Source organism: Gymnoscopelus microlampas (genome assembly GCF_963454915.1).
Source record: "Gymnoscopelus microlampas genome assembly, chromosome: 24".
Classification (NCBI taxonomy): Eukaryota; Metazoa; Chordata; class Actinopteri; order Myctophiformes; family Myctophidae; genus Gymnoscopelus; species Gymnoscopelus microlampas.
The window spans coordinates 2,063,078-2,090,839 of record NC_139961.1 but is presented as its reverse complement, the minus strand read 5'-3'; the positions used below and the strand labels follow the sequence as shown (position 1 = coordinate 2,090,839).

General features: G+C 43.5%; 1 protein-coding gene and 1 long non-coding RNA gene across 2 annotated transcripts; both read left to right on the top strand.

Annotated features, from left to right (window-relative positions):
* Positions 1-8,375: 8,375 nt before the first annotated feature.
* LOC311041173 lies at positions 8,376-9,358 on the top strand. Its single transcript, XR_014600361.1, has 3 exons — positions 8,376-8,483; positions 8,571-8,795; positions 9,250-9,358. It is a non-coding gene; the product is annotated as an uncharacterized lncRNA (long non-coding RNA).
* A 2,259-nt stretch (positions 9,359-11,617) lies between these two features.
* LOC311041043 (low-density lipoprotein receptor-related protein 1-like) lies at positions 11,618-25,056 on the top strand (the record flags this gene model as incomplete). Its single annotated transcript, XM_084051479.1, has 8 exons — positions 11,618-11,762; positions 19,815-19,847; positions 20,491-20,576; positions 20,700-20,816; positions 21,363-21,550; positions 22,309-22,517; positions 23,053-23,259; positions 24,878-25,056. The coding sequence occupies exons 1-8, from the start codon at positions 11,720-11,722 to the stop codon at positions 25,054-25,056; spliced, it is 1,062 nt and encodes a 353-aa protein (XP_083907605.1). The 5' UTR covers positions 11,618-11,719.
* Positions 25,057-27,762: the final 2,706 nt, after the last annotated feature.

The following is a 27,762-nucleotide window of genomic DNA, read 5'->3' as shown; positions in this document are numbered from 1 at the left end:
CTGTTGGTTGTATTGTAAATGCAGGTAAACACTGCCCTCTACAGGACATTACAGGGAGAGACACTTATCTCAGCTGGGCTCATTAAATTGACAGTTAATTAATAACAGGATGTTTTATTGTTCACACACGTTTGATGTTAAATGACCTGGAATAGGCTCTATGAACAGACATTGGGCCTGCAGTGCGGAGTGATTTATTAATGTGATAAGGCCCGTGCTATCATGCTGGTTTGAAGCACGGCTAGATAGCTATTTCAACCAATCAGATTGCTTGGTCGGAACTACCTGTTGTATAATGGGTTTCATTGCGCGCATACTGGTTCTTATCAGTGTGACGTCGTCTGTTAAGGGGTCTATAAGATTTCATTTTGTTTTAGTCATATTTTAGTTATTCTCAAATGTTTTGTTTTAGTCTAGTTTAGCTCACAAGCAGGGGTCATCAATATGTCCGTACACGGACACATGTGTCCGTGACAAGACCTGTCCTTGTCCGTGGTAAATGTTAGATTTTTGTTTACATAACATTATAATGTTCTCAGACACAATTATTGAATGTCAGTCTCCAGGTTTTCCTCAGAATATGTATGACACTGATTTACTTTGACACTATGGCACATTAGGAGTCCACTAGTACTAGCGGTTCTCAAGAGTTTTATTTTCAAGGACCCTTTTAATCCTGAGAGTGTACAAATGGAACCAAATGGACCCTACGGGTCCAAATGCACCCTACATTTGGTTCCATTTGTACACTCTCGGAGTTACAGACTTGTTATTGTCAGGCCAGGCCAGCATATGTGTCGATGAAATGAAATTCGTCCCTGAGCAAGACTCTTAACCCCTAATTGCTCACAGGTTCTCATTGGAAACAAGACCGCAAGGACTTTCATGAACGACCTGTTAAAAGGAATTATCCTTATCCTTATCCTTGTCATTCAAGGTTATATTAGCTCTTTATGTGTTTCTGGTAATATTATTGTCCGCTCAATTTGTATTCCCGTACGCGATGCGTTGTGAGCTTGTAGATCGTCTATTTTCAGCATGCAACTTGTAGATCTTGTAGCTTGTAGTTCGTCTATTTTCAGCGTGCAACTTGTAGATCTTGCCATCACCTGGGCGGTGAGCCGTGTAACTTTCCCGACGTTGAGCTGTGTATGTGTTCAACAACACCTCCAACTATTTTCTGGGTACATGAAATCTGTTGCTGGTTCATAGTCACCATTGCGTTATCGTGGTATTCCTATTCTTGCTATTAATGTTGCAAATGTGTGTGTGCGGACGAAATAACATTGACAGGTGACAGAAGCTTGCCAAACCAAATGCAGGTTTTGCAACGGTTGCTAGGTTGTTATTTTATCAAGTCTAAACGCATGTCTGAAATGCAATTAAAAAGAAACTTTCAAGACGTAGTGAAAATAGCTGATCAACAAGCTCACAACACGTCACATTGGGCCGCACTGTGAGCTTGTAGATCGGCTATTTCCACTAGTTTGGGTCCCGGGGAGACATCAACATGACTCAGGAGCTAAAAGCTTTAGGAACCACTGGTGACACATTTCACAGGTTCTGGGTTTGTTTCCATACATGACTGGCTTTCACATGGTTCTCAATACCCTGCTCAGGAGGTACTACTAACTGGCAAGATGTGACCAAAATAGCTGATCTACAAGCTCACAAAGTGTCGCAATGCAACACTTTGTGAGCTTGTAGATCTGCTATTCTCTTAGGCTTATTCAAATCTTATTAAAGTAACGTTAACATAACTAAAGGTTGTAGGAGTGTGGTGGGAGCAGTAGAGAAGCTGCTTCCTGTGGTTTAGGTGTAACTGCAGTCTGCACGTTAGACAGGAAATGAGAGACGAGGTTAGTTTCAACACACTGACTTTAACACTGTCAGCACATTGGGGTGTTGGGGGGGGGGGGGTCCCAGCTGGTACTTGAGCAAGGCACTTTATCCACAGTGCTTCACAACATGCATCACATTCACACCGATGGTGGAGGAAACCATGCAAGGCACCAAGCTGCTCATTAGGAGCAGTTAAAGGGGCATATCACTTTAAAACATTTGGTGACCCACTTCCGATCTTCAAACTCTATTTTAGCCATGTTTCTGGTGACTGATATTGTCCTTGTCCATTGGCTGTACACGCTGTCATAGAGGTACATGAGGTACAGAAGGTTCAATCCCCAGGCTCCCTCCTGGTCCTTGAGCAAGGCACCATATTTCTGGTGACTGATATTATCCTTGTAATGTGTGAGGGGACAGTATTATTTCATTTATTTTAACATTTTAATATGTGTCAGGTTCATACAGTATCTGTCAGACAGAGACATGTAAACGATGGGCCGTATCTTCCGTCCTGCACTATCCCTTGAAACTACCCACTACCCGTTAATTACGCACAAGGCAGCGGGCGCTGTCCCTAAACGGTATCTTACAGCCGCACTACCCGCTATACATTATGCCGACTCCATAATGTTGCACTATCCCTAAAATTGCTATCTTGCCCACACACGTTTGGGTAAGCGCACAGCAGATTCTAAAACCACCTGCTATGCCAAATTTGTTTGGTAGAGCCTACAATGAGAATAGCGGGAGTCGGGCGGGGCGCACAATGCCAGAACATTCAGAGGTCTCCCTTACTACTAGAACGGATTACAACAATATAACATTCTCTATAATCAGTAACATGTAGGTGATACTTATTTATGTCTATCAAATATGGTTTTATTGAAAAGCAATCAAAGGCTACATTGTATGAAGCAAACGTTGGCTATCGTGTCCAAGCGACTCAGTGCGGCTGAAGAGTTTTCAGCGCAACATTATTAATCCATTGTGCAGGAAATAAAGAACGGTTTACAATAATATTCTCTATAATCAGTAACATATGGGTGATAATTATGAAGATCAAATATGGTTTGCAGAGTTCAGAACAGCACGTCTGAATTAAGTGATTGTGAATGTGATTGTCATCACAATTATAAAAAATAGGGCCCACTATCTCTACAGGTAAATAACAGTAACCTGAAGATAAATTAGATGTGTTCTTTTTTATGTTAAAATGAGGCTATAGTGTGTAGAAATCAACATGTATCAATACAATGATACATGTTATGAACATCCATATTCTAAAGTAGGCTCTGACTTTGAAAACTTGATGCCAGAATGCCAGAATGCAATGATGTCATGATGCAAGGCTGCAAGGCTCCCAGGCTGTCAGAAGTAACTATGCGAGTAAGTAAATAAAATAATACATGTATTATACGTATATTCTACCAAACTCACTTAATATTCTATGTATTTATATTTTCTCTTTCCCCTGTGGCAATATATTGATAAATTAATACAAATGATCTAATACCTGAAGGATACATATTCCTTTTCCTACAGCCTCTTGCATATTTATTTATGTATTTATTCATTTATATTTGGAACATGATGTACTCATCAAGGACATGTTTGGTCAGAAGCAGTCACATGGTGCGATACAAGTCCATCCAACACATCCTCCATTTTGTAACCTGCAGAGTTCAGTGGTCCTCCATTTTGTAACCTGCAGTGTTCAGTGGTCCTCCATGTTGTAACCAAAGATTTTTAATTTAAAGATACGCAATCTCCGGTTTACTTCCCGTTTCTGCGTGACGTAGGTGGACACCTCTTTAGGAGACAGGAAGCAAGTTGGAGTCTATTGATTCCAATGGAAGAGTCAACGTGAACTCAGCTTCTGAACCATTCCTTAGCTCCATGGTTACTGAACTAAATATTGGACCCAATCGTCACAAGACACACAATATGAACGATTTTCGTACTAAAATGGCTTTTTTTTTAGTGACACAAATTAGGAGAAAATCTACTTTGTTATCGACGTTTCTCTATCACAGCAACCCACTCTCGCGAGATTTGGGAAGATATCTGAAGGGTGATCTCGGTCCATCTGCAGTCTGACGGACGAGACATAGAGGGCTCTGTCTCTTATAATATAAGGGACAGAGCCCTTATATGTTATATTAGATTTGAACTCTATGCTCTGTCCCCATAAAATGCTCTAAATTGAGATTCTGAATATAGTATGTGAGATAATTATGGACATATTAAAAAATAAATAAAAAGTGTGTTCCAAGGCTCAATAATATCCTTTTCCATTATTGACCATTTTCTATTCCATTCCTTTCCAATGGAATTATCAATTCCATGTCTTGGTTGATGGGGTATGATTTGGGATCAGGTCATTCACAGCACCTGAGCAAATTAAATGCTTTTCTATATAAAGACAAGTTTGTCAGCATGCAAGTCTGTTTCAGTCAGTTACAATGCCAAAACTTTGTGCAGCAGTAGGTTGTAATAATAGAAAAAAATCTGTGTTTTCCTTCCCAAAGGAGGCTGACAGGTAAGTAATAAATTAGCTGGCCACTGTCACGTCATACTAGCTGCATATGTAGACCTGAATGAACTATGAATTCTGTTCCATGACAACAGGGGTTACACCTGAACATGCTAAACACACTATAGTCTATAGTGGTTAAATATATACATTATAAATAAAAGGCCCTGTTACAATGTGCAGAAACAGGAGCACATCTAGCATAAGACTGAATAATACATGTGTGTTTGTGGGGGTTTTCTTAAAAGCATATTTGCCAATAACAGTGCACTTTCAAACATGTAAAGCATTTATTTTCTTTAATGAAGAATGCACATGATGAGCAAAGTAAGACAGGTGACATTATGCAAGACAAAAACTTCTCCTTACCATACCATCTTATCTAATTACATAGGAGAAAGAGATGGCTGGTCAACATCAGGAGACCAGACCTGTCCATCCTCTCTCCAGATGCCCTGCGAAAAGGAGGCTATGGAGTCTGTGAGGACCACTTTGAAAAGGATATGATTGTCCAAATGGTACATTCACTATATATTCACTATACTGCCCTGCCAAGCCAAAGTGCAGTAACTACGTTTTTGGACACACCGACTTATTTGTGTATCCTAAAGGTCAAATTAGCCTTTGTGATTTCAGTGTTTTTTGTTTTCGTAGTTACTGCTCTTTAGCTTGGCAGGGCAGTATATCCTACAATCATTCTGGGGGGGGGGATGGAATAGTGCAATGAAGAATATTTAGTGTGAAGACGAGAGGTCCTCATGTGAATATTATTTTGCAGAAAGTGAGAAAACGTCTCACAGACGATGCCATCCCAACATTACATTGTGCCGATCCTCCACCATCAGCTGCTGGTAGACGTGTGCTACGTGGACTCCTCCATAGCATTGGTAGGTAACGGGTGACAGTAAAACAATTTAATCTCCTTTCTAGTATAGATTCTGTAAATGCAAGTAATAACATCAATAGATTAGGTGGAGTACAGGCTCTATCTCCATTTTTTTAGGGACCTAAGGGTTGAAGTGGGCCCGACCAATATTGGCAGCACCTGTAAAAAATACAAACGCAGAAAAAAAATCATTATACCCATGCCGTTTTATAAAGGTGAACTTGCCATCTTTACTTATTATCAGCATTATTTATTTTAAGTTGCCCCAGATCCAATCCAGGAGCCAATACAGGAGCCAATACAGGATGAATTACTGATTGAGGTAAGGTGGTTAAATAAGTCCATTTGAAATACTAAACATTGCCATTTAATGGTGGTTACAAATGAAGAATACAATGTATAACACTTAAGATTGCTATTTTGTAAGATGGATTTCAATGCTCCTTTCTTAACAATAGCAACGGCCAGAACTCTCACTGGAAACGGAGCGAAGACTTGTCCTTGAAGAACAAGTCAACGCAGACATACAGCAGAAAAGGAGGATGAGAGCACAGCTTAATCGTGAAAAGGCCAGCAAAAAGAGACTGCAAGCCAAAGTCAAAAGCCTTAAAGCACAGTAGGCATTCCTTTACAGTAGAGCTGATGCATGTGCTTTGTATGTTTTTATCTTTACTTTTTAGCTTAACTTTCCTCCTGTCTTTAAAAAGAAAACCTTTTTTTTCTCTCAAGGCTTTCAGCTGAAAAGGCTAAAGCCAAAAAGAAGGTCTCTGATGCCCTGAAAGCTCTTCCTCCAGTGACTGCTGAGTTCATAGACCATCAACTTAAAACCTGTGGCCGAAACCAGAGAGGAAAGGCATTCCCAACATCTGTAAAACAGCTGGGTGTGAAGATTCTACATCACAGCCCCAATGCCTACAGGACACTGAGGAAGCACTTTGTCCTTCCATGCCCAACAACCCTGAGATGCTTCATAAATAGACATTTCAGCCATTTCCATGTAAGTAGTTGAAGAATGGCAAAAATATCATGACAAAATTATGTGTGTTGCAGTTCATAATAACATATCCAGTATTGCTGTGCTTTTGTTCAGCCATAACAAATCTATGAAAATGTGTCCTTCCTGCATTGACCTTCCAGATGTTTTTGTCATTCCATTACACTAACATGCTACTGCTCCTTCGTTTTATAGCCAGGTTTCCTCGATGCTGTCCTCATCCACATGGAAAAGCTAGGGAAAATTGTAAAGCCAAGTGAGCTTGCTGTTTCCCTTGTTTTTGATGAGATGGCAATAAAACAGCATGTCGACTATAATAGGGCACTAGATTGTGTAAATGGTCTCACAGCGAAAGGAGAGGTGGCTAACCAAGCCATGGTACTGATGGCTCGAGGAGTGGCCTCGAGGTGGAAGCAGGTGAGTCGATGTTAATTCTATACTGCTTAGAGAAAGTGACCACTACACATACAAGATACAGTTCATTTCACTGAAAGGGCTAATTTTATTGGAGAGACAGTATGCTGAGACTTTATGGAATGATTGTGTGTTCAGGACAAATTAATATACAGTACCCTTCATCTACTCACTGCAGGCCATATAGGTTACTTCTTTGGCAAAACTGCTCTCTCTGGAGAAGAGTTGGCAGCAATATTGCCAGAGGCTGTAAGGCGCCTAACAGCAATTGGTTTCACAGTAAGTCTTTCACATATTATGTAGATACTTACATATTATGTACATACTCCACATAAATGTTACAGAGATTATGTTAACATGTACACCGTGTGTCTCACAACAGGTCATTTCTGTGGTCTGTGACCAATCTTCAACAAACATGAAGACACTGAAGTTGCTGGGAGCCAGCCTGGATTCAGCAGATGCAACAGATGTGGCACACTGTATATTGGTGGAGGGGAAAAGAATTCCACTTATATTCGATGTGCCTCATCTTGTGAAGTCAATACGCAACAACCTTAAAAAACATGGTCTGCAGGTTAGTTTCATTATCAAATACAATACATGATTCAGCTAATTCCCAGACCTGTTTATCACCTACTGTGGTATTAGTGGGAATACATGTTGGACATAAATTGAGTACATTTGAATTACCATGGTGATGTCACAAACATTCCTGGCACTGTAATGACATTGAAGTATAGTAAAGACAATCGCTAAGAACCACATGTATCACATCAACTTCCATCTTGTGTTACAGATGGGCACAAAACAAATCAAGTGGAAACACTTGGAAGACTTTTATGCTCAGGACAAGCAGAACTGTGTCCGCCTGGCTCCAAAGTTGTCCAAGAAAGACATTGAATTGCCACCTTTCACCAACATGCGTGTTCGACTTGCGACTCAAGTTTTCAGTCACACTGTGGCTGCAGGTGGGGAATCGACAAACAATTTATGATGCATCTGGGTACAGATGAGTTTGAGTTTGGAACACATTCACCTGTATTACAAGATGTAATGTAATAATCAAACAATCATATAGGGATGAAGACCATGATTGATTTAAAAAGGCTACCAAATGAGGCACACGAGACAGCAGACTTCTTTGAGGACATGAACAGGTTATTTGACATACTGAATTCAAGGTACTAATTCTGACTCTATTGGAAATGGCTACTGATCATCACAAATTTGTATTGTTTGTTTTATTAATATTAGTCAATGAAGGTGAAATTTGATATCTTTATTAATCAGCAAACACAAACTTTTCAGAAGCCTCTCTCATTCCAACCCTTGGTGCCGACCCCTCCGACAAAGAGGTGATGATGAGCAGATGAAGGTCCTCACGGACAGCCTTCAATGGATCTCATCTTGGACCTTCAGGTTGGTTAGAACACAATGCATGTGGTGTGATCAGAAAAAGGCAATGGACAAATGTCATTTTTCTCAATCTTTCTCATAAGATTTATCAATTGCGTGTTCTGAGTAAGTGGAAGTATGCAGTATATTTCCATGAAATAGTCCTCAGAGTATTGGACACATCTAGATTTGTACAGTGATTGATTGACAGTATGCCATCATCATAATCATTCATCCAATAGATCACTGAGTTCTCTGTAATCTTACTATACAGGCCTGGATTCACTCCCCCTTGCCAGCGAGGTTTAATTTTGAGCATCCGAAGTGTCCTCCAAATTGTGCAACAGCTGGTGAATGAACATGGAGACATAAAATTCCTGTGCACAGCCAAGCTAAATCAGGACTGCCTCGAGGTAAGAACATAAGTAAGAATAACATTATGAATAAACATGGTAATTAATATTTTACTCTAAGCCATTTCATGTCTCCCCCACCCCCAGAATTTGTTCTCTGTGATCCGTGGCAAGGGTGGACATCGGTATAATCCCACAAGCACTGAGTTTGCTGCAGCACTCAAAAGTGCCTCTGTTGCTTGTCTGACAAACAGCATGGGAAGCAACTGTCTCATGGATAATGACGTCCCTTTATTCAGTGCTGAACAGATCAATCCACCATGGACTGACCAGTCTGATGTCTCCAACCCCCCAACAGCATCTACTTCAAAGGTGTGTATCAACAAAAATCAATTGTGTATGCTGCCTGCGACGTGAGTGTTGAAGATAAATGCTCACCTTATAAGTTAGAATTTTGGCAGAATATACAGCTTCCTAGTGTAAATACAATTGACAAATTACAATTGCATTTACTGGACATACTGAAAATTCCTAATTGGCAATAGCAACATGTATTTTGTTGCACTGCACTGTTTTCACCTGGGTGCATAACATACAGATTTGTTTATGGAAGACTCCAAATATGGTGATGCATTTTGTGAACATAATTGTTATATTTGCCAAATGTGCATGTCTTCCTTGGAAAATGTGCTTCGTACACTCAATTGTTCTTTCCTGGTCAAGTAAAGAAATTAATGCATTTAAAAACAAATCACCTAACTCTATTTTCTGTCCATTCAGACAATTTAAATTCATCAAGTTGTTTCAACTTGTGCTTATGTTACAGTATGTTCCAGAGTGTGAAGACCTGACAGCGGTGACTGTTGAGACTGTAGCCTCAGACTGCATCAAAAATGAAGTGCTAACGTACATTTCTGGATGGCTGGTCAGACAGGTGCAGCAAGACCCACTTCTCTTGTCCTGCTGCAAATGTGAGGAGCTGCTTGTTCATTTCGATGACAGTGACCACAACTACTGTGCAACCTCTGGTGACTCCAATTCTTTTCTGAAGAGGAAAAGATACACACATGAGTCAAACTTGATAGAACCATCCAAACTGTTCAAGGAAACAATTTTGAAAATGGAGTCCAGGGTAACGGAAGCGTTTAAATTTCACTGGAAGGAGAGCGGTCTCTTCAGCGCTCTGAGGCAAGAACTAAGAGACTCTGATGTTTTCTGCGGCCTCACACATGCACACCCAGAGCATGCCTTTGCTCTGCAAGAAAAAGTTGCAGAGAAATTTATTATGTGCAAGATAGGAGCAGAGTTGCGCCAAATTAACGTTTCCCTGAAGGAAGAGGGAACACGAGCTAAGAGGAAACTTAAATGTTTCACTGGTTCAGACAAATGAACGATTTAAGTTGTGTTTGTATATTGATTTCTTTATTTTATTTCAGTACCATCACTATGAGTTAGAGTTTATTTAGGATCCCTATTAGCTGTTACACCTGACAACAGCGATTCTATGTTATAGCTGAGCTTGCAGATCTGCTATTTCCAAATGATTTGTATGGATTTTGATTTCCAAACTTGTGAAATGGCATATTCTGCGTAACAAGTACTTTTACTTTTGATACTTTTTGAAGTACATTTTCATACCAATACTTTTGTACTTTTAAGTACATTTTGAATTCCGAACGTTTACTTATAACAGAGTATTTCTACATTGCAGTATTGGTTATTTTACTTAAGTAAAATATTTGAGTACTTTTCCCACCACTGATATTGTATTGTTGCCACAACAACGTTTGGCAGCTCATCAGTTTTGGTGACACAAATGGGGCAAATAAATCCTCTTGAAACTTGTTTAAGTCTTTGTTATTGTCTTTGCAAATTGGGCCTTCCAAATATGTAGAAAAGGTTTCATTTTAACCACAACATGTTATTACATGGGTATGCATGGGTATACAGTACATGGGTATACAGTACATGGGTATGCATAGAATTGGACCATCTCTTTTTTTCCCTGTCCACTTGTTTCCAATTTGAAGGCCAGCGCAACTTCAGGCAAACCCTTTTGTTAAAATGAGATATTTACAGTATGCCCTTTTGTCATCACACTCAAACACCACTGTTCGCTTTGTTTTTGTTTACTATAGCCTACACACGTTTATCTTAACCTAATCTAATTAAGTCATGCAACAAAATGACTGTTGGCTGACACTATCAATATTATGCTTCATCTAAAAATACCGACATGTACACCGTACAGCACTTAGAAACGCTATACCTTACCGATAACATGCGACGCACAACCAAAACATTGCTCATCCACATGACGTTGCCAGCCAGGGAGAGGGGAGGGGGAGGGTGGTGGGATGGTCGGGGGAGAAGAAAACCACGCCTACTTAGGAGACCATTTGTAGGATTTGTGTACCACTTCGCCTCTAGTGGATCCAATGGAGAATGCGTATCTTCTATATTAACAATCTTTGGTTGTAACCTGCAGAGTTCAGTGGTCCTCCATTTTGTAACCAGCAGAGTTCAGTGGTCCTCCATTTTGACACCTGCAGAGTTAAGTGGTCCTCCATTTTGTAACCTGCAGAGTTCAGTGGTCCTCCATTTTGTAACCAGCAGAGTTCAGTGGTCCTCCATGTTGTAACCTGCAGAGTTCAGCTCCATTTTGATGCCTATGTGCTCCTCTGTCGTATGTAGGGCAGGTTGTGGTTGAGCTTCCTGTCATCAAGAGCGCTGCCACTTTCCAGAGAAACCACGTGATGATCAGATAAGGAGAGCTGACGTGTCTCACATAAAGACACGGACGACAGCGATCGTCGATCAGTGCTGTTCAGGACGTCAAGTGTTGATCAGTGCTGTTCAGGACATCAAGTGTTGATCAGTGCTGTTCAGGACATCAAGTGTTGATCAGTGCTGTTCAGGACATCAAGTGTTGATCAGTGCTGTTCAGGACATCAAGTGTCGATCAGTGCTGTTCAGGACATCAAGTGTTGATCAGTGCTGTTCAGGACATCAAGTGTTGATCAGTGCTGTTCAGGACATCAAGTGTTGATCAGTGCTGTTCAGGACATCAAGTGTCGATCAGTGCTGTTCAGGACATCAAGTGTTGATCAGTGCTGTTCAGGACATCAAGTGTTGATCAGTGCTGTTCAGGACATCAAGTGTTGACCAGTGCTGTTCAGGACATCAAGTGTTGATCAGTGCTGTTCAGGACATCAAGTGTTGATCAGTGCTGTTCAGGACATCAAGTGTTGATCAGTGAAGTTCCAGTTGAGAATCCAGTGTGAGTGAATCCAGACATGGATAAAACAGGGATATTTTTCCTTCTTCTCTGGAGCTCAGGTAAGACTCTGTTTTAATGACACTTGTTGGTTGATGTGGATGTGAAACACACTGAGGCACAAAGCTAACACAACCATGAGTACCGTTGAGTGCTGTGTGTGTGTGTGTGTGTGTGTGTGTGTGTGTGTGTGTGTGTGTGTGTGTGTGTGTGTGTGTGTGTGTGTGTGTGTGTGTGTGTGTGTGTGTGTGTGTGTGTGTGTGTGTGTGTGTGTGTGTGTGTGTGTGTGTGTGTGTCTGTGTGAGAGAGAGACATGTGAAGTGATTTTTTTTTCTTTTTTTTTGGCTGCCATGTCATAATGTCAGGCTGACATAAAGGTACCGACACACCGTATGCCTATGCGGTCTGTGCAGAGGACAGGTGGTCTATGTGTTGTGAAGGTGGTCTGTACAGAGGACAGGTGGTCTATGTGTTGTGAAGGTGGTCTGTACAGAGGACAGGTGGTCTATATGTTGTGAAGGTGGTCTGTACAGAGGACAGGTGGTCTATGTGTTGTGAAGGTGGTCTGTACAGAGGACAGGTGGTCTATGTGTTGTGAAGGTGGTCTGTACAGAGGACAGGTGGTCTATGTGTTGTGAAGGTGGTCTGTACAGAGGACAGGTGGTCTATGTGTTGTGAAGGTGGTCTGTACAGAGGACAGGTGGTCTATGTGTTGTGAAGGTGGTCTGTACAGAGGACAGGTGGTCTATGTGTTGTGAAGGTGGTCTGTACAGAGATTATTCTCACTGTTACAGATATGTATTTAGAGCATATTGTCATCATCATGGACGCCATGGAAGCTGTTTGTTTTGACTTGTTGTGTTGTTATGACCCTATATGGTCATATGTGTATTCCCTGTGTGGTGTTTTGTCTCCTCCCCCTCATTAGTATGGGGCAGGGGTCGGAAACCCTAAATGTTGAAATAGCCATATTGGACCAAAACAAATATAATAATAAATCTGTCTGGAGCCGCAAAAAAATATTGAAGCCTTATAATGAAGGCAACACGGGCATATTAGCCCTATAAAGTGTATATTATCCTATAAAAAAATACTAATTACAAATAGATGTAAATGAGCATTAATTAATAGACTTGGTCAGTTTTCCAAAAATCTTAACCCTGAAGGCAAATCGTGTTAATTTATGGCACACATGTTTTCTAGGGGTATTAAGGTGTGCTGAATCCAAATCTGCTGTGTGCCAAGCCCAAAAATGGCCACTAAGCCCTCAAAATGGACCATTTAAAGATGGCGGCCACCACTATGCTGAAACATAATAAAACGCTATTGATTAAACAAGGTAGAAAATAGACTGAAATGTCCTTTTTTATGTTTACATATATAGGGAATACAATGCAATATTCTGATTTAAGATAAATTGTGAAGGAACCACTTTTATATAATTTATATTGTGAAAATTGGCCTCTTTGGTAATGAATAATGTTTTTTTGCACTCCATGCGTACTTTCCTGCAGCCGCAGCGTTGGCTCCGTTGTGCAACTGCATGACGTGATCTCCCTGCATGCTTTTGGCATAGGTGCAGGGAAAGCAGCCGTGGCACCAACTGACCATTCAGGTGCATCCATCCCATTTCGGTCACTGGAGGAAGACCAGGATGTGGCAAGTGAGCTTGGTTCCAGACAAGAGCTTGATAGTGGGAACTCATGATGTGAAACTGCTGCATCTGAGATTGGTGGCAGAGTCTCTTGTGCACGACCTATACAAAACAACTTGACTCTTGCTTCATTGCATGTATCAACTTCAGGCACACCGTATATCTTACAGATGAATGTCTCTGTTGACCTCGCTACAGTATGTCTACTGTGAGAGGGCCTTTTCCAAGCCCAATGAGACCTGTGTGATGTTGCTGGAACACCTGCCAGGCTGTTTTCTTACTGTGGCCACTGAACTATGACATGCTGTCACATCCAGTGACAGCATGGAAGGCAAGCAGTGTGTCAACTTGATCAGCAGAAAGCAACATGCAAAGTTCATGTACTGGAAGATACTTCGACGCCTTTGATGTCCCAGCTTTCATGTAGAGACGCTTACATTGCATTCTGACATAGTGTGCCAGAAGTAGAAGAAGCACATCTGTATCACGTGCTGACACAACTAGTGTTTCCATTTGAGCATGGATGCAATGCAAAATCAGTTGTGTGTCAGCTTCCTCATGGTCAGCACTTAGAGAAGAGACTTCAAGATCTGGATCCGGTGACAAATCCTTCGGCAAACCCCCCTGATACAACTTAGATTATTAGGGCTATGTTTAATCAGATGGTTTGAAAGCAATTGAGCAAGGTCTGCTTTATTTTCCTCAAGTGCCATGAAGCTAGAACAGTCTGGTGGAAGAGGAACTGACTTGTTCTCTATTTTACAACGTATTGGTCGGTGGCGCTGCTTGCGTTTAATCCTTGTGCCTTCTTTGATCGTTTCCTCTTGATACCTGTCAAAGACTACATCAATTCTCTGGCAGTTTTCTCCCATTCTAAACACAGCTTCAGCAAACATGTTGGCATATTCACCAAATGTTCCAGGTTGCTTTCCTAGTGCCATCACGAGTGCTTGGCCATCAATGAGCAGTCAGCTGGAATCATCAAGTGTAACTTTTGCAGGGGATGGACTTGTTCTGTCAGTATGTTTACTAGCACAGATTTGTTTGTGGAATGTAGACTACCATTAGTTGTGGCCAAAGGTAGTGGGATGGTCATGAGTTCATGCGTAAGGATGTTTTCAAGGTTTACCTGGCGCCCTGCTCTGTAAGCAGTAATGAGCCTTTGTAGAATGTTCCTATCCACTTTGATCTGGGAAGGTTTCTCTAAAGAAGTGAACAGGGCAGCCGCTGGTCTGCCAGCCCCGTGCCCCAACAACCTGAACGATGCCTACGAGTCATACCGTAAGATGCTTCTGAATGCTGCCAAGAAGAACATCCCCCGCGGCATCCGCAAAGCCTATGTCCCCTGCTGGGACGACGAATGTGAACATATACTTCGCGCCCACGCAGAAGCTCAAAACATCGAGGACAGGGACAAAGCAGCAGATGAGCTCTTCAGCAGGCTGGACGAGAATCGCAGGCAAAGATGGACTGAGACTGTGGAGTCAATCGACTTCACACACTCCAGCCGCCGGGCGTGGCAGACCCTGAACAAGCTGACTGGAAGGTCAACAACCCCAGCACAATGTCCCATCACAGCAAACTCCATTGCGTCGCTTCTGCTGAGTAATGGCCGGTTCCCTAATGCAGATAAGGACTTCACCAGAAAAACATCAGCAAGAGTCCATGAGCTGCTCAGGAACCCAGGATGCGACTTAAACCTATCCACCAACTTCACGGCTCAGGAAATCGAGCAGGCCGTCCAATGCATGAAGACCGGTAAGGCGCCAGGCATAGATGGTATCCATGCGGAATATATTAAACATCAAGGCAAGAAGGCAAACTACTGGCTTTGCTCCTTCCTCTCCGCATGTCTTCACCACTCAAAGCTGCCGAAGATCTGGCGTTGTGCTAAGGTGATCGCCCTGCTGAAGCCTAACAAGCCTAGCGATGACCCCAAGGGATACCGGCCCATCTCACTGTTGAGCATCCCATTCAAGCTCCTGGAACGCCTCATTCTGGCCCGCATCACCCCAGTGATCGACCCCCAGCTACCCAAAGAACAAGCAGGGTTCCGAAGTGGCAGGTCAACAACAGACCAGGTAACCCTCCTGTGCCAAGACATAGAGGACAGCTTCCAGGCAGGAGAGAAGGCCGGTGCCGTCTTTCTGGACCTCACAGCTGCCTACGACACGGTCTGGCTACGTGGGCTACACATGAAGCTTCTGGAAACCATCCCAGATAAGCACATGGTGAGCTTTATAATGGAGACGCTGAGCAACCGCAGCTTCCGGCTACTGACCAGCAACGGCCAGAGCAGCAGGGTGAGAAAGCTCAAGAACGGTGTCCCACAGGGTTCGGTGCTGGCACCCACGCTGTTTAACATCTACATCCATGACCTACCCCCAACAACATCAAGGAAGTACGGTTATGCAGATGACCTGGCCATCCTAACCAGCAAACCATCCTGGCAGGCAGTGGAGGAGGGCCTCTCGGAGGACATGAGCATCCTGTCCTCGTACCTGAAGGACTGGCGCCTCAAGCTCAGTGTGGACAAGACCGTGTCTACAATGTTGCTGGACTGGCTTGCTGCAACGGAGCTGAGGATCTGATGACATACGCAAGAAGAAGAAGATCCACTTTGATAGTGTTTTGCTTTCCCTTGGAAAGTTGCACAACTTCATATAAAGAGGCAAATGTCTTGGCCTTATTCTTTCGAATAGGTGGTTTCAGAGCCAGGTGCTGGTCACTATCTGGAGGCTCACACAGACGTTTCTCGACAAAGACTTTCATTTGTACTTGTCCAAGTTCTTCTGCATTAAGCAGAGATTCCTGAATCTCAGATGTGACTACATCCTTGTTGATCATGTTTTTCAATGTGTCGCCACCATCTTGAAACACACCATGCTGTTTCAATGACACAACTATTCTGCCTTCATCAGAGTCGTCTTTTTCTTTTTTTTTGTGCACTCATTGTGTGTGTACTCATCATCTTCATTGCCTGATGTCATTCCTAGCAAAGCTGCTGTCTGATAAACTATGTGTGTCCTCAGATTATATGACAATGTCCATCTACTCAGTGCAGACCCTATTCTGGTAATACCTACTAAGCCTCCACTTTTCTTTCCTGTAGCATTTAGCCATTCTCTACTTTGGTCCGCTGAGCAAGGTGTTTGTGGCTGATATTTGAGTTAGGCCATCACTTTATACCACAGGCTTGCAATATGCTCTATCAACAGTTTCTTCACAAGTATTATGAACTTGGTTACCTTTATATAATGACACATTTATGTACATCATTATTGGGAACATTTATTGGTGAATAATATTCACCAATAAATGACAATTTTCACAATATATGAGTTTTAAGCAGTTTCCTCACACTTGATTTCAAATCAAAATATTTAATTGGATTCCTCATAAATGAAAAACAAAAAAAAAGAAAATCAATCAAGTTTCTACCTTGTTTAGTCAAAAAGATGCTTTGTAATATATTCCAGCATAGTGGCGGCCGCCATCTTTAAATGGTCCATTTTGGGTGCATTTCGCCTTTCCGACATGTCGCCTTTCCGACGTTAACGAACCCTATACCTAACCCTAACCCTAACCCTAACCGCACGCGGAAGCCACTAGTCGGAGTGGCGAGATGTCGGAATGGAAGGAGCACCCCGTCCATTTTGAGGGCTTAGCGGCCATTTTTGAGCTTGGCACACAGCAGATTTGGATTCAGCACACCTTAATACCCCTAAAAAACATGTGTGCCATAAATTAACACGATTTGCCTTCAGCACTTTAAATAAGCACATTTTCTGAAATCCTGCCTAGTTTATAAATGTTGTCAAAATATTCCCCGCAGCAGGATCAGCACCGTGGACAGCATGACTCACCTAGGGACTACCCTGCAGTGCGCTATTTGGTGCTTTAAGTTTAACTTTCATTACAATATTATGCCATGTTTTGTTGCATTGACGAAATTATAGAAAATAACACAATAAAGAAATCAGCTTTTCGTTGTCTTCGTTTTTATTTTGGGGATTCTGTTACCCTCAAAACACAATATGGAACATTTGTGAATTGCAGAAAAAAAAGTGACTTTAGAGTTGTAAAGTGTGCATTGTAATTTCAGTCCTTCGTCACATCCCGTGTTAGTGCAAATTAATACAATTAATCGCAGCCTGGCTGCTTTGATAACAAATAAAACATAGCAGCCTAATGGCTTTTAAAAAAAAGTGCATGTTAATCCTCTTCTCTTTTTCCCCTCTCGGCCACAGACACACACAGTAGTACAGCACGGTACAGCAATCCTCGGACCTGAGCAATAAAACACGATAATATTCGCTAAGAACCACACACACACACCCACCGGTTTGTTTACATGCCTGGCTGGCGCCGCGCCTAAACGTGTGTCACAGGCTATGACGTAATTCTTAGTTGACAGAAATGTTGAAACTTAATATTTATTCTACACATTTTTAAAACATTGGAAAACGTAAGAATGTTTGTGTCATAAATATATTTTGTTTTAAATGAAAAAAATAATAATTTGAATTTAATAAATATATATTTTTTAATTTTGGTAAAGCTTCAGGGAGCCACTAGGGAGGGGTTAAAGAGCCGCAAGCGGCTCCAGAGCCGCAGGTTGCAGAACCCTGGTATGGGGCATTGAATGGTGCTGATTGGTTACCAGCTGGTGTGTGAGTGGTGATTGGTTGTGGTTGAGTGTGAGTGGATGATTACTGGGTGGAACTAGCTGGTGATGTGCTCAACTAAAAAGCTGGAGGTCACCAATCCTCTGTCTTCCTCCTGACTGTGTGTGTGTGTGTGTGTGTGTGTGTGTGTGTGTGTGTGTGTGTGTGTGTGTGTGTGTGTGTGTGTGTGTGTGTGTGTGTGTGTGTGTGTGTGTGTGTGTGTGTGTGTGTGTGTGTGTGTGTCATAATTACACAGTTTAGTATAGAGTCTAGTAGTATAGAGTTGAACATTGAAAACTAGTATAGAGTTTTCAATGTTTTGAAAAGGAGCCAATCTACAAGCTCACAATGTGTCACATCCTGACATATTATGAGCTTGTAGATCTGCTATTATCAAACAGCCGATGTACCTGTATTTAAGGTTGTTCTTCTTTATTTTATACTCATCATCAAATGTCCAGCTCAATGGCTGCTGCTGCTGGGGTGGGGGGTGAATGTGGGGATGGGGGGGTGAATGTGGGGGTGGGGGGGTGAATGTGGGGGTGGGGGGGGTGAATGTGGGGATGGGGGGGTGAATGTGGGGGTGGGGGGGGTGAATGTGGGGATGGGGGTGAATGTGGGGATGGGGGGGTGAATGTGGGGGTGGGGGGGGTTGAATGTGGGGGTGGGGGGGTGAATGTGGGGATGAAGGGGTGAATATGGGGGTGGGGGGTGAATGTGGTGGTGGGGGGGTGAATGTGGGGGTGGGGGGTGAATATGGGGGTGGGGGGTGAATGTGTATACTGGTGCTGTGAGGGGGTTGAGGAGGTGAATGAGACACTAACAGTGAATCACAGCAGCAGTGGTGCTGCTGATGTTGTGAGAAAGCAGTGAGGTTCCATGTATTATCTCTGCCAGGACGGACGGCTGAAGGCCAGAAACTACGATTTCACCCCTGTCCATCAGTGTGTCTGTGAACAGCTAATCTCCGGCACCGTTGGACCGATCGGCGTGAAACTTTGCACACACACTCCCTGCAGAACAGGGAAGATCCTCTGCCCCAAAAGGTTCACATTGGCCTGTAATAGCGCCAGCTGCGCCACCAGGAGGCAGATTTTTGCAAAGCACATTTTCTGATATTACTTATACAGGTTTTGTCAAAACATCACGTAAATCGGTACAAATGATGGATTGACTACGATTAGCTTCCAAAGTTTGTAGGATTGGGACACAGAAGATTGCTCAAAATGCTGCAAATCATGAACGCAGTGTCTGATTGATGTGAAAAACATACATGTATGTTATATTATGTATGTGGGCCTATGTTATAATTATCTTGCTCATTGTCTTCATCAGTGAGTGTTGAACTCTAGGATGACATCAAAGTACATGTTAACTTTGTAGTCACTCTTAGCTCTCACAGGGAGCTCTGCAGCACAAATGTCCTTTTCTTGAGGACACTTGACCTCCTGAAAACTTCTCTCATGTTATTGGACAACTTGTCAGGAGTGTTCCACAGCCAACTGAGTTTGAAGGATAATTATATTAGTTTGTTAGTGATGAAGGTCTGTGTGACCAAATCACTGAATGACAACCAACCTGTTAGTTTACAACAAACTATTGATTGTCATTGATTTTTATTTAGTTATTTCTGATATAAATGATAGTTCCTCATTCCCACCATGTGAATGTCTAATAAATAGCAGCAAACAGGAGAAACAAAGGACATCTTGTCCTGTATTTCAACAGATAAACCACAACAACCAACCAGCTGTTACACTGAAGCTCATTTAGGTTTTTATGTTTCTCCTCAGCTCTCCAGAATGAACCAACACACAACACAACAGGTAAGTCTGTCTGTCTGTCTGTCTGTCTGTCTGTCTGTCTGTCTGTCTGTCTGTCTGTCTGTCTGTCTGTCTGTCTGTCTGTTTGAAATGATGTAGATATTTGTATTTAAAGTGAATAAAAGGTGAGTCAGTAAATACAGCAGCTTCATTGTGTCAGTGGTGTGTTTGACAAAGAGAGGAAACACATCCCAACCTGTTTAAACATGGTGATCAATACGTTTACATTTATAAGGTTATTTATGTATCAATATGTTACATTTATGAGCAGATTAACCCATTAAGACCTGAGGCCCATTCTACAAATGCCTTCTAAATCAGTAGTTCTCAATCTTCTGCGTGCCAAGGACCCCCAACATGATATGTATTTGGACACGGACCCCCGTCTGAAAATAATTTGTGCCAGGGACCCCCAAAAGAGAAGATTTGTGTTAAAATAAATCTGAATGATTCAAAACATTTAAACATTTTCAAAATTAGCAGATCTGCAAGCTTGCAGCGCGGCACAAAGTGACACACTGTGAGCTTGTAGATCTGATATTTTCTAATAGCCAACACTAAAATCTAAAATGAAACGGATGCTTTCCCGCTTTTTGTATATTTTTAAAGGTAAACCAACTCAAATGTAATGTCTCACTTTCTCCAGAGGTGGAGCCCTTCCTCATCGTAGCCACCAGGTCCAACCTGATGAAGACAAACTTGGACGGCTCCAGCTCCACAAAGCTCAAACAGGTGAAAACCATTAGACATAACAACACATCCTATGTAATCCTTTACAATATTCTACACACACTGCTTTTGACATGCTGGAATGTATTCCTGTCTGAGACTAACACAACTGATGTGGTGTGACAGGACTTGAGGGGTGTGTGGGCTCTGGACTTTGACTATCAGCAGCAGATGATCTACTGGATAGAAGGATACTCCCGCTACATGATCAGTCGCATGCACATCAATGGCAGTGACATCCAGGTCAGTGTGACAATGACAACGATGAGGATGAATGACAGGAAGAGAAACTGAATTTAAATTACTTACAGAACATGTCATTCAGAGTATTTATTCTTGTATTTAAAATACTTTGTGACATCAGTGTTAAATATAAAAGCAGAAAACAGGGTGTCTGGTGTTTCAGTCAGTTAGTGTACAGACCATGTGAGGATGTGAGTTTGAATCTGACTCCTGGTCTTGTCTCACATGTTTCTCCTCTTTCTGTCCTTGGTTTCCTGTCTCTCTACACCAGGGCTTCACACACTGTTACATGACAAGAACCCCAAAATAGACACAGCATCTGGCTGCCCCCCCCCCCTTGACAATTGCAAAATGGATTTAAAGAATAAACTTGAAAGAGTGAAACTAGCAGATCTACAAGCTCTCAACATGTCACAAAGCGACGTGTGGTGAGCTTGTAGATCAGCGATTTTTTTCTTTGTTGATAAACTAATGAAAATACTCTACCCTATAAGAAGTGATTGTAATAATTGCATAAAACAGATTATGTGTATGGTTGATTGACAGGTCCTTCACAACACATTTATCAGCTCTCCATCCAGTCTGGCTGTTGATTGGGTGGCAGGAAACCTGTACTGGTGTGACAGAGTCAGTGACACCATAGAGGTGTCCAAACTAAACGGGTCGTACAGAACAGTCCTGGTCAACACCGGCCTGGAGGAGCCAGAGGCCATGGCTGTGGATGTACGCTACGGGTAAGAGCACTGTGATGACATCATGAACCTCACACTGTGGTGACATCATGAACCTCACACTGTGGTGACATCATGAACCTCACACTGTGGTGACATCATGAACCTCACACTGTGGTGACATCATGAACCTCACACTGTGGTGACATCATGAACCTCACACTGTGGTGACATCATGAACCTCACACTGTAGTGACATCATGAACCTCACACTGTGGTGACATCATGAACCTCACACTGTGGTGACATCATGAACCTCAACACTGTGGTGACATCATGAACCTCACACTGTGGTGACATCATGAACCTCACACTGTGGTGACATCATGAACCTCACACTGTGGTGACATCAAGAACCTCACACTGAATGTATCAACCATCCTGTGAAACACACACACACACCCACCCACGCACGCACGCACGCACGCACGCACGCACGCACGCACGCACGCACGCACGCACGCACGCACGCACGCACGCACGCACGCACACACACACACACACACACACACACACACACACACACACACACACACACACACACACACACACACACACACACACACACACACACACACACTCCTCATATCTTATATTCAAATTGGCTTAAGGGAGGACAAGCCACCAGGCCGGCGGGCCATGTCATCACGTTGATCAAACGTTGAAATATGGAGATACAAGGTTTCTGCCCGACAACAACAATATGTTACATTGTCAGTAAAGATGTCAAACAGTGACCCTGACTCAGTGTCTCCTGACAGGTACTTGTACTGGACAGACAGTGGTAGGAACAACCCCCACATAGAGAGGATGGGGATGGACGGCACCAACAGGAGCATCATCATGAAGGATAAGATCTACTGGCCCTACGGCCTGACGTTAGACTACATCAACGATCACATCTACTGGAGCGACAACATGAAGAATCACATTGAGTTTACCAACCTGGATGGAACCAACAGACACACAGGTCACACACACACACACACACACACACACACACACACACACACACACACACACACACACACACACACACACACACACACACACACACACACACACACACACACACACACAGGGGAGGAAGAATACTCAGATTAAGTAAAAGTAATCCCTATTATACTTAGTTGACTGGAGTTCCCCAGGGGTCTATTCTAGGCCTCTCCTTTTATCCTCTTGTTATTAAATATCTTTGCAGAAAATAGCTGATCTACAAGCTCATAACATGTTGCAGAGTGATGCATTGTGAGCTTGTAGATCTGCTATTTCCGGTGAATGTTTGTCCCAGAATAGGATCACTAGGGTTCATGTGGTTAAATTAACACTCCAGAGTGTTACTGTGTATAAGAATGGATTATGTTCATTTTTACATGAGTAGAAAAACAAGGAAAACAGTGAGAATATTGTTTTATTTTGTAAACTTTATTGATGCATTTTAACTCTTGTTATAATATCCTTTATAATACTTTGTTCATGTATTATTTGGTTTTGTGTGTCTGTAGTTGTGAGTCAGGACATCCACGACATCTATGATATTACTCTGTTTGAGAATCACATCTACTGGATAGAGATGCACAGGGAGACCTACAGAGAGACCTACTCCATCTACAGAGCCAACAAGACTCAGGGAACCAACAAGATCAGTCTCATCAGCAACCTGCTCTTTCCATCTGACCTCCACATGTATCACCCTTCTAGACAACCTGAGGGTCTGTACCACCTACTGTATACAACACTCTCACTATTCATTCTCACTGGGGGCGGCCATAGCTGAGTGGTTAGAGAGCCCGGCTGGGCAGCCAGAGGCTCTACAGTAGTTGTAGCAGGTTCCATTCCAGCAATGTGTCCATGTGTGTCCCTGAGCAAGACTCTGAACCCCTAATTACTCCCTGAGTGAATGGCTGCTCGCTGCTCCTATAGTTATAGGATGAGTAAATGCAGAGGACACATTTCACAAATATGTATACATACATAAATACATACACAGTGACAAAAAACATCCCAATTAAGGATTGTATGTATTGTCTGTTATTGCATTATTTGATTTGGTTTGTTTTTTTCATATTCCCCCCCCCCCCCCCCTTTTTTCCCCCAATTTAGTCGTTATGCCAATTAATTTGTCTCCACATGCATTTCTGTGTCGTCACTGCTTTTTTTTCTTCATCATTTTTTTCATAATTTCGTAATTTTCCAGGAGACGGGCGTTTTTGACAGGCGTCACAATGTCACGTTTGTAGCCCTGCTTCAGGTTCTATTAAATAAGTATTTTTAGCGGTGCCAACCGCTCTACAATTATCCGTGTCTGTGTGTGTGTGTGTATGTATGTATGTATGTATGTTTGAGCACGGCACACACAGTGTGCAGCCACCAGGAGGCAGAGTTTAGTAAAACACATTTTTGGAATAAATTTACAGGGATTTAACATTGTTTCTCAAGTACATATATAGCCCTATTAAATAAACTCATCAAAGGCACCGCTTCCTTCACAGGGTGTGATTTTTTTTATTATTTTAACATTTATTTTTATTATTCTAAATGACTTGGGGGGGGGGGGGGGGGTCCAATCTGAAGCTAGGGGGAGGAAAAAAAACAGTTTTTCCTTTAGCAAGGTAAGAGGAGCATTTACACGGTAACCTTTTAGCTGTTTACAGGCAGACAGGGACTATTTTCTTCTAGTAAATGTTCTGAAATTGAATTTAGAAACAGTTCTAATGGAGTTGTCTATGATTGTCATGTTGCGATATTTAGTGTTTTATCGAAGCAATTATCCACGTGAGGTGATGGTTTACAGTAGTCTTGTGTGGCCAGACTGTTGCCTCCCACAATGTTCAAATGTTTCCGGTCATACAGTCTGGGACTCTGAAGCTCTGATCATGATTAACATATAAAGCGAATATGAAGCCTCCTCCCCACTTCCGCTTCGTCTTTACAGTCGCGCCAATTTATCCTAATATAAATACAAATCATCTAAGTATATTTAGCTTGCTGCTTAGCAGAAATGGAAAAAATGTAAAGATATTTTAAAATATGTTTTTGTGAACAAAAGTGCTAGTTTCCTCAATCGGATTTCGGGATGTGTAGTTCCAGACTCTATATAGCATTCAGAGATTGTGGAATAGTTGTCTGGCTACACAAGACTAGTTTACAGTGATTGTAGAACAGTTAGAGGGTTTTAGTCACTCTGCTCTGCATGGTTCCTAACAACACCTCATAGCTGCTCTAAACTCACATTAAACCACAGCCTGGTGTGGCTTATTGCTTTATTCTAACATATAGGTGTGTTTTCTCATGTTTGTTCCATGTGTGCATGTTTTCTCCACCCTGCAGTGGCCGCTCACCCGTGTCAGACCAACAATGGAGGCTGCAGTAACCTGTGTCTGCTCTCACCTGGAGGAGGCTACAAGTGTGAACAGTACATGATGTCCATCTGCACTGCCAGCCAGGTGATTCACCTCGCCTTCACTTGTGTTACGCTGTATGACTTTATGTCTCATGTCTGCTTTTGATACATTACTGATTCTAAACATAATCCTCTGTCTCCCCCATCAGTTTGCTTGTAAGAACTACAAGTGCATTCCGTTGTCATGGAAATGTGACACAGTAGATGACTGTGGGGACCGGTCAGACGAACCTGCAGACTGCTGTGAGTTGAGACAGAAATATTACCTCATTATTCATGCTTTATTATCAGTTTTGAAACTAATATTGAAATGGCCACGATACCCGTTACTTCATGTGAAAATAGCCGGCAACTTCAGAAGATTAAAGGTTTATTATGATCTGTCTGTGACCTCCCCTCTGCTCACTACAACTGTGGGACTTGATCCAGTCACCATGTTGTTGTTAAGATAGGACTGAGGGTCCAGTCAACATGTTGTTGTTAAGATAGGACTGAGGGTCCAGTCACCATGTTGTTGTTAAGATAGGACTGAGGGTCCAGTCAACATGTTGTTGTTAAGATAGGACTGAGGGTCCAGTCACCATGTTGTTGTTAAGATAGGACTGAGGGGGTGATCAGCTCCTCAATTCTTACATTTTTCTGTATTGTATCAAAAATGTACAAGACATTTAATGAATGAATGAAATCTTTATTTTGAACATGTGAGAGCTAAGAGAACAATGTAATGGCTCAATTAAACTAAAGGATACCAGGTAAACAATGAACCTTATATCTGTTGTGAAGACTGAACCAAACCAACACTCGGAGACAGTATGTGCGAAGGCCTCACAGGGCGTTTTATTAATGAATACGGCACGTCCACGGGGTTCCCCCCCGGTGCCGTCTTGTTATTACGTTTCAAATCATAAGTCGACAAGAACAATAACTATCACTACCCAGCCAGGGTTCAGTGAAACATATAAAGTCTGTGCGTAATCCTCTGCCCGCGCTCTGCGGGGGATTCCTGTCCACAGACGCTCTGTAAGGTTTGGACCAGGTCCTAGGTTGCCTATAACAGAGAGATACAGACATTAGACTCCGATCTATATAACACCAGGTAAATGAGGAGGAGGATAAGAAGTGGGGGGTCGCTTACCGCCTGTGCACCTGTCTGGCCAGCGTGGAGAGTCAGTCCACACTGAGGCAGAGACGGTGCTTTTACATTGTTTGTGCGCTCCCCAGCTGGGTGCCACGGCTGCGCTCACTTCAGGCTGATTCCACAGGTAGACGGGCAGGTAACGCCCGTCGATGACGCAGCCCAGCTGGGGGCGGGGCCTGGCTGGCCGTGCACCGCCTCTGTCCCACTGACTCTCCCTGCTGAGGTGCTTACCTGGCAGGCTGTTGCCTAGCGACGCCCCACATATCCCCCCCCTAAGCTCCGTGCCTGGGTCGGGAGCTTCACTTCTTTCCTCGTACAGCCTCGAGAGGGCGTCGGCGTGGGGAATCTCTTTCCCTGGACGGTGTTCCACGGTGAAGTGGTAGTCTTGGAGCTCAAGGAACCATCTGGTGACCCGGTCGTTTCGGTTCTTGTTCCTGGCCATCCACTTCAACGGGGCGTGGTCCGTGACGAGCGTGAAGGTCCTCCCCCACAGGTAGTACCGCAGGTGATGAATGGCCCACTTCACGGCGAGGCACTCTTTCTCCACCGTGGCGTAGTTTCGTTCATGTTTGAGGAGTTTCCTGGAGATGAACGTGACCGGGTGCTCGTCTCCCTCCACCACCTGCGCCAGCACGGCTCCGACCCCGGTGCCGGACGCATCGGTGTGGAGGAGGAACGGCTTCTGGAAGTCCGGGGCGATCAGCACCGGTTCCTCGCATAGTGCAGCCTTCAGCGTGACGAACGCCGCCTCAGTCTCCGCTGTCCAAGCGACGTGGTGGGGCAGGCTCTGGCGCGTCAGCTCATATAGGGGTGCTGCAATAGTAGCGTAATTTTTAATAAACTTTTGATAATATGAGATTAGACCCATGAATGATTTTACTTGCTTCTTAGTAGCGGGCCGGGGCCAGTCCCGGATCCGCTCCACCTTCCGGACCTGGGGCTTCACACACCCTCGTCCGATGGTGTATCCAAGATAGTCAGTCTCCGCTAGACCCACCCGGCACTTCTTGGCGTTCGCGGTGAGGCCGGCTCGTCTTAGGGCGCCCAGGACGGCGTCGAGGTGCAGGAGGTGCTGGGACCAACTAGGGCTGTGTATGACGATATCGTCGAGGTACGCGGCAGCATAGTCCCGGTGGGGCCGCAGGACCCGGTCCATTAGCCGCTGGAAGGTTGCGGGGGCGCCATGGACTCCAAACGGCAGGACGCGGTACTGGAAGAGGCCCTCGGGGGTGGAGAACGCCGTCTTGGCCTTGGCTCTCTCCGTCAGGGGCACCTGCCAGTACCCCTTCGTTAGGTCCAGGGTACTGACGAAGCGGGCCGGTCCCAGGCGCTCGATCAGCTCATCGACTCGTGGCATGGGATAAGCATCGAAGGCCGAGACTTCATTCAGCTTCCTAAAGTCATTACAGAATCTCAAGGTCCCGTCAGGTTTCGGCACGATCACAATTGGACTGGACCAGGGGCTGTGGGACTCCTCTATTACGCCGAGTTCTAACATCTTCTTCACCTCCTCTTTGATGGCCACTCTCCGGGCCTCCGGTATCCGGTAGGGCCGCTGGCGCACTATTTCGCCGGGGTTGGTGCGGATGTCATGGCGGATGGCGGTGGTCCGGCCGGGCAGCTCGGAGAAGATGTCGTCGTTGCGCGCCAGCAGCTCCTTCAGGTCCTGGCGCT